The sequence below is a fragment of the Cynoglossus semilaevis genome, chromosome 2 (genome assembly GCF_000523025.1).
Source record: "Cynoglossus semilaevis isolate Cse_v1.0 chromosome 2, Cse_v1.0, whole genome shotgun sequence".
Taxonomy (NCBI): domain Eukaryota; kingdom Metazoa; phylum Chordata; class Actinopteri; order Pleuronectiformes; family Cynoglossidae; genus Cynoglossus; species Cynoglossus semilaevis.
The window spans coordinates 18943689-18954290 of NC_024308.1; the positions used below are offsets into that span (position 1 = coordinate 18943689).

General features: G+C 41.0%; 1 protein-coding gene across 1 annotated transcript in view; it reads left to right on the top strand.

Annotated features, from left to right (window-relative positions):
• The first annotated feature begins 870 nt into the window (after window positions 1-870).
• The window catches only part of LOC103376791 (NLR family CARD domain-containing protein 3-like), a 12848-nt gene continuing 3116 nt past the window's right edge, over window positions 871-10602 (top strand). The window contains exons 1-8 of the mRNA XM_017031092.2: window positions 871-1943; window positions 2066-2179; window positions 5227-5340; window positions 5474-5637; window positions 6231-8049; window positions 8800-8973; window positions 9778-9951; window positions 10104-10277. Of these exons, the coding sequence (XP_016886581.1) occupies window positions 1822-1943; window positions 2066-2179; window positions 5227-5340; window positions 5474-5637; window positions 6231-8049; window positions 8800-8973; window positions 9778-9951; window positions 10104-10277 (2855 nt within the window). The 5' untranslated portion in view covers window positions 871-1821. The remainder of the gene's footprint in view (window positions 1944-2065; window positions 2180-5226; window positions 5341-5473; window positions 5638-6230; window positions 8050-8799; window positions 8974-9777; window positions 9952-10103; window positions 10278-10602) is intronic.

Here is a 10602-nt window from a genome sequence, read left to right on the forward strand (position 1 = left end):
AAAAAGAGGAGAAGGGCAGAGAGCGGCTGCTGAGTCCGATACTTCGACTTTTAGTTTAGTTTGTAGCATTGTCATTAAAATGACGACATGGAGGACCTTCTGAAGTTCCAGGTATCTAGAGGAGGACGTTCTTCTCTCCCACGTTAGGTCACGGGGGCGAGGGGGCCGAAAGAGGGAGGAGCAATTTTGATTAATTTAATTTCTTTCTCAGTGTGGATTAGTAAAGTGAAGGTTTCCCATCTACACTGAGCTGTCCTGATCGTTTCATCACCCAGACGGGGCTCTTTAGAGTTAGTGTGAAGACACCTGTGTTTGTATTTTATTTACATTATTTTTTTATTATTATTATTGTTAAATATGACTCTATTGACAGTTTAATTGTGTTTCTATATTTATGAATGCATTTGTGTGCTATTTATGAAACAAATAAAGACCATGCCCTCGGCGTCACTAGCCTTCCTACGTGTTTATTTTGGCCGATAACGATCCCGTACAGTTGCATTTCTTTTTTCAAGACCCATCCTTTCATTCTCTGCCGTGTAATTCCTTACTATGGGGGTGGGGGGTGGAGCTCATTTCGGCACGATTTTGGACATTTTATTTCCTTTTCCTCCCAGCAATAACACCCAGATCCCTCCTGCATTTACTGAACATTTCTCCGTCGCCGCTAAATCTGCATTTTATTTTATTTTATTTTGGTCTCTTTCAACGTGTTTTCTCGATGAGTTCAACTGCGTGACGCACGACAAATGTAAGTACAGTATTTAACGATAATACCTGGTCGTTTTATTTCAAGTTTTATCCTTGTTGTTGACGTATCCTCGATATGTGCTCTTTATCCGCGGCTCCTCAAATTGGGATAAAGGAGCCGCGGATATCGCCTGACTAAATTCCACTACATTACGTTAACAATTGCATTAACCCACGGTGAAAGAATTATAAAAACACGGTTTGTTTGTTTGGTTTTTGTTGTTGTTTTGTTTGGGTTTTTTTTGCCATTTTGGCTCTTCCCGAACACAAAACACATAGTATAAAAACAATATAATACTATTCAAAAATAAATGTTATCCGTTATCCCGTCTGCAACTTTTGTCCCGGAGAGACTAAACTTAAATTGATGTCGGCGCTAGCTAGAATGCTAGCATTTTGGTATAGGCTAACTTACCACAAACTTTGCTCTCATGACACTTTGAGGTGTTTTAGCGCTAGTTCTACACTTTGCTGTAAAATAACCTTATCGTCAACAAAAAAAAAAAAAAAAAAAAAAAAACGTGGTCCGTTCCACTTTTCGCCACGATTGACACCGGTTAGTCATAAAGTCTTCTCTAGGGATGACGTTGTGTTCACGGACCGTGATCCTGGCTCGGACATATACACATTCCCGCTCCCTTCTTGATCCCACTTTGGAATGCGCAAATAAAAAGTGGAGTATGTATAGCGTAAAGAGGACCTACGTACTGTACCTCCAACTACATTCATTTCAGTTTGACTCATTATGATGACGTAAAACACAAATAAAAAACAAACATAACATCTAATTTTTTTATCAAGTTATTTGTATTTGTGTATAGATTGATAAAATCTCTGATCCCTCCATTTATGTCTGAGCTTCTTCAGTACAATCATTTGTAATAAAAGTGATCAAGGATTTATTTGTAGTATATAGTTGGTTTTTTTTTTTTATGAAGATTCCATCATTATTTTTGAATTTGCTCTACGGAATCTAAATCAGTCTGATAAGTAATCGCCCTGAAATTTACCAAATAAATGGAGTGAACAGTAGTGGTATGTGTCTTCACAGACTTATTGTCTGTATTTAAGATGAATACTTGTGTAGAAGGAAGAGCAGGATCACCAGTACCGAGCTGTGTGTCCGCTATAAGTGACCGGTCCAAAGAGGAACCATTAAGCTTCGGGAAAGAACCTAGACCATCCCACAAAGAGTAAGACATTTTGATACATTTTTTTTGTCTGAGCCATTTGGGTCTGGTTCAGATCCCACAAAACACAGAAAAAAGTAAATCAAAAACGAGGAAAAGCCGTACTTTATCGTCTGTGTTTACAGAGGTCAGAACTACAGATCAGTGTCACCAGTACCGAGCTGTGTGTCTGCTATGAGTGACCGGTCCAAAGAGGAACCCTTAAGCTTCGGGAAAGAACCATGGCCATCCCACAAAGAGTAAGACATTTTGATACAATTTTCGATATTTTTATAGTTTCTGCATGAAAATTAGTTTTTTTTTGTTTGATCAGTTTGGGTCTGGTTCAGATCCCACAAAACACAGAACCTAGAAAAACAAAAAAACAGGTACAGACCTGTACCAGAAAAACTTGTACTTTATCTTCTGTAATTAAGCTTTAGGAAAGAACCTAGACCAATGCCACAAAAAGTGAGACATTTTGATAAATTTTTTTGTTTGAGCAGTTTGGGTCTGGTTCAGATCCCACAAAACACAGAACCTAGAAAAACAAAAAAACAGGTACAGACCTGTACCAGAAAAACTTGTACTTTATCTTCTGTAATTAAGCTTTAGGAAAGAACCTAGACCATCCCACAAAGAGTGAGACATTTTGATAATTTTTTTTGTTTGAGCAGTTTAGGTCTGGTTCAGATCCCACAAAACACAGAACCTAGAAAAACAAAAAAACAGGTACAGACCTGTACCAGAAAAACTTGTACTTTATCTTCTGTAATTAAGCTTTAGGAAAGAACCTAGACCATCCCACAAAGAGTAAGACATTTTGATACATTTTTTTTGTCTGAGCCATTTGGGTCTGGTTCAGATCCCACAAAACACAGAACCTAGAAAAACAAAAAAACAGGTACAGACCTGTACCAGAAAAACTTGTACTTTATCTTCTGTAATTAAGCTTTAGGAAAGAACCTAGACCATCCCACAAAGAGTAAGACATTTTGATACATTTTTTTTGTCTGAGCCATTTGGGTCTGGTTCAGATCCCACAAAACACAGAACCTAGAAAAACAAAAAAACAGGTACAGACCTGTACCAGAAAAACTTGTACTTTATCTTCTGTAATTAAGCTTTAGGAAAGAACCTAGACCATCCCACAAAGAGTAAGACATTTTGATACATTTTTTTTGTCTGAGCCATTTGGGTCTGGTTCAGATCCCACAAAACACAGAACCTAGAAAAACAAAAAAACAGGTACAGACCTGTACCAGAAAAACTTGTACTTTATCTTCTGTAATTAAGCTTTAGGAAAGAACCTAGACCATCCCACAAAGAGTAAGACATTTTGATACATTTTTTTTGTCTGAGCCATTTGGGTCTGGTTCAGATCCCACAAAACACAGAACCTAGAAAAACAAAAAAACAGGTACAGACCTGTACCAGAAAAACTTGTACTTTATCTTCTGTAATTAAGCTTTAGGAAAGAACCTAGACCATCCCACAAAGAGTAAGACATTTTGATACATTTTTTTTGTCTGAGCCATTTGGGTCTGGTTCAGATCCCACAAAACACAGAACCTAGAAAAACAAAAAAACAGGTACAGACCTGTACCAGAAAAACTTGTACTTTATCTTCTGTAATTAAGCTTTAGGAAAGAACCTAGACCATCCCACAAAGAGTAAGACATTTTGATACATTTTTTTTGTCTGAGCCATTTGGGTCTGGTTCAGATCCCACAAAACACAGAACCTAGAAAAACAAAAAAACAGGTACAGACCTGTACCAGAAAAACTTGTACTTTATCTTCTGTAATTAAGCTTTAGGAAAGAACCTAGACCATCCCACAAAGAGTAAGACATTTTGATACATTTTTTTTGTCTGAGCCATTTGGGTCTGGTTCAGATCCCACAAAACACAGAACCTAGAAAAACAAAAAAACAGGTACAGACCTGTACCAGAAAAACTTGTACTTTATCTTCTGTAATTAAGCTTTAGGAAAGAACCTAGACCATCCCACAAAGAGTAAGACATTTTGATACATTTTTTTTGTCTGAGCCATTTGGGTCTGGTTCAGATCCCACAAAACACAGAACCTAGAAAAACAAAAAAACAGGTACAGACCTGTACCAGAAAAACTTGTACTTTATCTTCTGTAATTAAGCTTTAGGAAAGAACCTAGACCATCCCACAAAGAGTAAGACATTTTGATACATTTTTTTTGTCTGAGCCATTTGGGTCTGGTTCAGATCCCACAAAACACAGAACCTAGAAAAACAAAAAAACAGGTACAGACCTGTACCAGAAAAACTTGTACTTTATCTTCTGTAATTAAGCTTTAGGAAAGAACCTAGACCATCCCACAAAGAGTAAGACATTTTGATACATTTTTTTTGTCTGAGCCATTTGGGTCTGGTTCAGATCCCACAAAACACAGAACCTAGAAAAACAAAAAAACAGGTACAGACCTGTACCAGAAAAACTTGTACTTTATCTTCTGTAATTAAGCTTTAGGAAAGAACCTAGACCATCCCACAAAGAGTAAGACATTTTGATACATTTTTTTTGTCTGAGCCATTTGGGTCTGGTTCAGATCCCACAAAACACAGAACCTAGAAAAACAAAAAAACAGGTACAGACCTGTACCAGAAAAACTTGTACTTTATCTTCTGTAATTAAGCTTTAGGAAAGAACCTAGACCATCCCACAAAGAGTAAGACATTTTGATACATTTTTTTTGTCTGAGCCATTTGGGTCTGGTTCAGATCCCACAAAACACAGAACCTAGAAAAACAAAAAAACAGGTACAGACCTGTACCAGAAAAACTTGTACTTTATCTTCTGTAATTAAGCTTTAGGAAAGAACCTAGACCATCCCACAAAGAGTAAGACATTTTGATACATTTTTTTTGTCTGAGCCATTTGGGTCTGGTTCAGATCCCACAAAACACAGAACCTAGAAAAACAAAAAAACAGGTACAGACCTGTACCAGAAAAACTTGTACTTTATCTTCTGTAATTAAGCTTTAGGAAAGAACCTAGACCATCCCACAAAGAGTAAGACATTTTGATACATTTTTTTTGTCTGAGCCATTTGGGTCTGGTTCAGATCCCACAAAACACAGAACCTAGAAAAACAAAAAAACAGGTACAGACCTGTACCAGAAAAACTTGTACTTTATCTTCTGTAATTAAGCTTTAGGAAAGAACCTAGACCATCCCACAAAGAGTAAGACATTTTGATACATTTTTTTTGTCTGAGCCATGATCATAGAAAAACAAGAAAAACCTGTACTTTATCGTCTGTGTTTACAGAGGTCAGAACTACAGATCAGTGTCACCAGTACCGAGCTGTGTGTCTGCTATGAGTGACCGGTCCAAAAAGGAACCATTAAGCTTCGGGAAAGAACCTAGACCATCCCACAAAAAGTATGTCTGATACTGAACCATCATTGCTCCTTTTCTTCAAACCTTTCTGGGCCAGACCAAGGTGCCAAAGAACTCTAGACACAATGAAAACATCTTGGTCCTCTATTTCTTTTCGTTTTCTTTTTTGCCCTAGAGACAGGGTTGGTGTCTCTGTGGACCAGCAGGTGTCCCGCTGCACTTTGGCTCAGGATGACTTCAAGGATCTCTGCTCATCCTGCCAACAGTCTAATACACTGGACTCCTCTTGTTCCCAGTGTGGATGCAGATCCAGAACAGGACCTTGGGCACCGGCATTCGGTCAGAATGAGGCCTGATCGTATCTCTCATTTCTACCCCTATCGTTTACCCCTTGTCTCCCCGAACTTTGTACATATGGTAAAAAAGTCGAAGGTGAATTCGGGAAGCTGGGATTTCCAATATTTTAATTAGTTGTTGGCACAGTTGTCAAAAAAACTTCAAAAACATGTGGGCACACAGGTGAGTCAAGTGCCAACATGGACGTATCAGAAAAAGGTATACGATACACGAACTAACGATGGCTGGACAGACGCTGACATTTCAGTGCCAAATATTAGCATGATTTATTCTTAGGGGTGTTCGAAAATATTGATACACTAAAATATCGCAATATTTCGTTTCACAATTCCATATCGATATTTCGCAGCACGGTATTGATCTTTTTTCTCATCAATTCCCAGTCAAATATTCCTGGTGTTGGTTCATTTTCTTTTTCTTATCTTTCTTCGTTCTGCCTATAGTAACGCACTATATCGCAGTATATTGTATCACTGCCCCTGCGTTGCGATTCGTACCGTATCGCCAGATTCTTACTGATGCACACCCCTAATTTATTGTGTATTTTTGTTATTTTGTCACTTGTCCTTCAACAGATTTTGGTCTCCAGGAGGTTTTAGATGAGCATAAGTGCAGTCTGAAGAGTCGATGCGAAAGTGTGACTGAAGGAGCCGACGAAAGAGAGAGCAAAACCTGCCTCAAGAGGATCTTCACCGAGCTCTTCATCACAGAGAGACAGAGTGAAGAAATCAACCCGCAGCATGAGGTGTGGCAGCTGGAGGCGACGTTCCAAACCAGGATTTTCGATGACACGCCCATCAAGTGCTCCGACATCTTCAAAGCCCTAACTGACCAGCAGGGGAACATTAGAGTTGTCCTGACAAACGGTGTCGCTGGCGTTGGCAAAACGTTCTTGGTGCACAAGTTCGCTCTGGACTGGGCGGAGGGTTCCGAGAACCAAGACGTCGGTCTTCTTTGTTTGCTGTCCTTCAGAGAGCTGAACCTGATCAGGGATCGGCCGTACAGTCTCCTCAAACTGCTCCACGATTTCCATCCAACATTACAGAAAATGACAGCGGGGAAACTTGCCATCTGCAAATGTTTATTCATCTTCGATGGTCTGGATGAAAGCGCGCTCTCGTTGGACTTCGTCGATAACCAGGTCGTGGAGGATGTCGAACAAACGGCGTCTGTCAGTGTGCTGCTGACAAACCTCATCCGAGGAAACCTGCTTCCCTCCGCTCTCGTCTGGATCACCACCAGACCTGCGGCAGCCAATCAGATCTCACGCACATGCACATGCGTGGACAGGGTGACGGAGGTACGAGGGTTCACCGATGTCCATAAGGAGATGTACTTCAGGAAAAGATTTGGAGATAAAGAGCCCGCCGGAACAATCATCTCACACATCCGAGCAGCAAGGAGTCTCTACATCATGTGTCAAATCCCGGTCTTCTGCTGGATCACTGCCACAGTTCTGGAGCACATGTTGACCTCAGAGCAGAGGGAAGAGCTTCCCAAGACCCTTACGGACATGTATTCATACTTCCTGCAGATACAGATAAGAAGAATGAAGAACAAGTACCGTCCAATGGGTTCACCAGAGCTGCAGGAGGCCGACAGGGACCTTCTCCTGAAGCTGGGGAGGCTGGCCTTTGAACATTTGCAGAAGGGACGAATCATGTTCTACCAGAGAGACCTCGAAGAGTGTGGTTTAAATGTAACCGATGCTTCCATTTACTCTGGGATTTGTACCGCCATTTTCAAAAGAGAGAGCGTTATCTTCGAAAACACGGTCTACTGCTTCGTCCATTTGAGCGTCCAGGAGTTTCTGGCTGCGGTCTACATGTTCCACTGCACTGTTGAGCAGAAGACCGAGATACTGGAGAACTTCCTGGGTGAAGAATTTGAACCCTGGGATCCGAGACGAAACACCAAAGTTAGTGTCTTCTCACTGAATGAAGTCCTAAGACGAACCACCATGAAATCCCTCGAAAGTAAATCTGGTCACCTGGATCTGTTTGTTCGCTTCCTTTATGGCCTATGTCTGGAATCGAACCAGAGATTTTTACTGGGCCTAGTGGGTCAGAAAAAGAACAGTCCAGAAATCTTCGAGACTATAATACAAGACCTGAAAAAAACGGAGGCCTACCTTTGCTCGCCTGACAGAAGTGTCAACATGGTCCACTGTTTGACGGAGATGAACGACCAATCCGTGCACGCGGACATCCAGAGGTTCTTAAAGTCGAAGCAAAAGTCAAAGAAGATAAACTCCGAAATCCACTGCTCGGCTCTGGCTTACGCACTGCAGATGTCAGAAGAGATCCTGGATGAGTTCAACCCAAAAAGGTACACAACGACAGAGGAAGGACAACGGAGACTGATCCCTGCTGTGAGGAAGTGCAGGAAGGCTCTGTGAGTCCACACCTAAATATTGATTTTGTCGATTCAATCAATACAGAATGATACTTTTGCAAAAAATCGAGAAGTACCGTATTTTCCGGACTATAAGTCGCACCAGCAAAAATAAATAAATAAATAAATAAATAGCATAATGACAAAGAAAAAACATATATAAGTGGTTGCCGAATAGAGGTCACATCTCTGCCATCTAGAGGCTGTCAGTGTGAAAATAACAAACATGTAAAACTATATATTTCAATATATAAGTCGCACTTGAGTATAAGAGTGGCGCTTTGGCCCAGAGGCAATGTCTCTGTCGTTGGTGTGGAACCCCAGGGTTTACCGTCTGGGCAAGATCGAATCCCAGTTAGGGCGGTTGGTACCTTCCAGTGGACTCACCACCTGCAGGAAGGTTTGGGGGGTTGGTACGGTGCAGTGTGATCTGGGTGGCGGTCGTGGAGACTTCTGCCCCCACGACCCGGTAACAGATAATCGGATGAAAATGGATGGATGGACTTGAGTATAAGTCGCAAACCAAGCTAGAGGATGAAAAAAAAGTGCAACTTATAGGAGAATACGGAAAATACGGTCCACACTAAGAAAAGTCTACACACAGAATTGTCCAGTAAGAATAATAATAATGACTTTAAAAGTTGACGGGTTGATTCCCTGGGGTTCTCAATTAAATGTTCGTCGTCGTTGTGGTACGTGCCCTTTTGTATTCCCCTTTTTAACTTGTCAGACCTGGTCTCTTCATCACAGACTTCGGGGTCTACGACTCTCAGAGACTCACTGTGAAGTTGTAGCCACTGCTCTGAAGTCCCACCCATCATACCTGAGAGGACTTACAATGGATTTGAACCAAATAAAAGACTCGGGAGTGAAGATGCTGTGTTCAGGACTGGAGAGTCAGAACTGTAGACTGGAGAGTCTGTCGTGAGTTGACCGCATTCATTTCTCCTTGATGTTCTTGGTTTTGACTTGAAAGACTAAATGAAAGACACTTTAGGCAATCTGCAGCCCGTGGGCCAGATATGGCCAGCTGGACTTTCGAAATCGATCGAAATCGTTTTTATCTGGGGACCCGTATTTTAAAAGTCACAAACCTTCGCGTCCCAAGTCAATAGACATTATTCGCAAACTCCTGGGAAACATAATGTGAGACGACCCAAAACAAATCTCTTGCGATCCACCTGAAGGTCGCGACCCAGTCTTTGGGAAACAATGCACTAAACACTGGTACAAGGGTCTGGTAAGGGCTGATGTCGATCCTTCTGTTTCATGCATTAGCACAACGAACCGACTGTAATTTCTGTTGATGCCACTAAATGGCAGCAGACATCAAATGTGCCAAATTATCTTCAAAGGTTTAGGTTCATTCTCGTACATTTTTAAATTCATTATTTCGCCCAGCATTCTACAATACCACCCGTTATACTGTATTTTGAACCTCATTTTGGCCTGTGAGCTAAAACATTGTTACCCAAAGACTGGGTCGTGACCTTCAGATTGTTCGCAAGAGTTGTTTTTTTTTGGGTCGTCTCGCGTCATGTTTCCCAGGAGTTTACGAATAATGTCTATTGACTTGGGTTGCGAATGTTTGTGACTTTTAAGACATAGGTCCTGAGAAAAACATTTGGAAACACCTAGCTAAAAAGTTTTGTTGTTATTTGTCTATTTTTTTTAACTGTCTTTGTGTATTTGACACTTAACACCAAAAATATTTTATTTTTTATACAGGTTACACGACTGCAAGTTTACAGGGATTGGCTGTTCCTATTTGGCCTCAGCTCTTTCAAGCAATCCTTTCTACCTGAGAGAGTTGAACCTTATTCACAACAAACTACAGGATTCTGGAGTCCAGGAGCTGTGTCGCTACCTGCAGTTACCGCACTGTCAACTGCAGACTTTATTGTGAGTTTTAATACTAACAATATTAATAATACTAATAATAACAGTAGCAGTGGTTGTTAGAATGTTTGGCGGTGGGAACTTTATGTAATCGTCCTCCCGTTCCTCTTTAATAGGCCCATAGCCTTCTCTTCTTTCCTCTCTTTGAATTTTAGGATGAGGATTTGTAGTTTGTCAGAGTTGAGCTGCTCTGCTCTGGCCTCAGCTCTGAGATCCAATCCGTCCCATTTGAGAACGCTGGATCTCGGAAGTAACGAGCTCCAGGATTCAGGAGTCCAAGAGTTGTGCGGTTATCTGCAGAGTCCTGACTGTCGACTGGAGACTTTAGGGTAAGGTTACTTTTCTGGTCGTTGCTAGCGAATCGTCTCCATTTGGCTCTTTTGTTCGCTGCTGCTATGATTTGGGAGAGAATTGAACATAGAGCAGGGTGTCAACCCTATGAACCGCGGGCCGAAACAGGCAGGTGAAAAAAAAAAGTATTATATTTTATGATAAATGTAACGTTTGAAGATCATTTGAAAATAAGACATTGTTGACGGGTGGTGACGTTATTTCTTAATCTTTTCTTAACCTGTTTTTTTTATTCAGTTTGAACAGTTGCAGATTGTCAGAGTTGAGCTGCTCTGCTCTGGCCTCAGCCCTGAGGTCCAATCC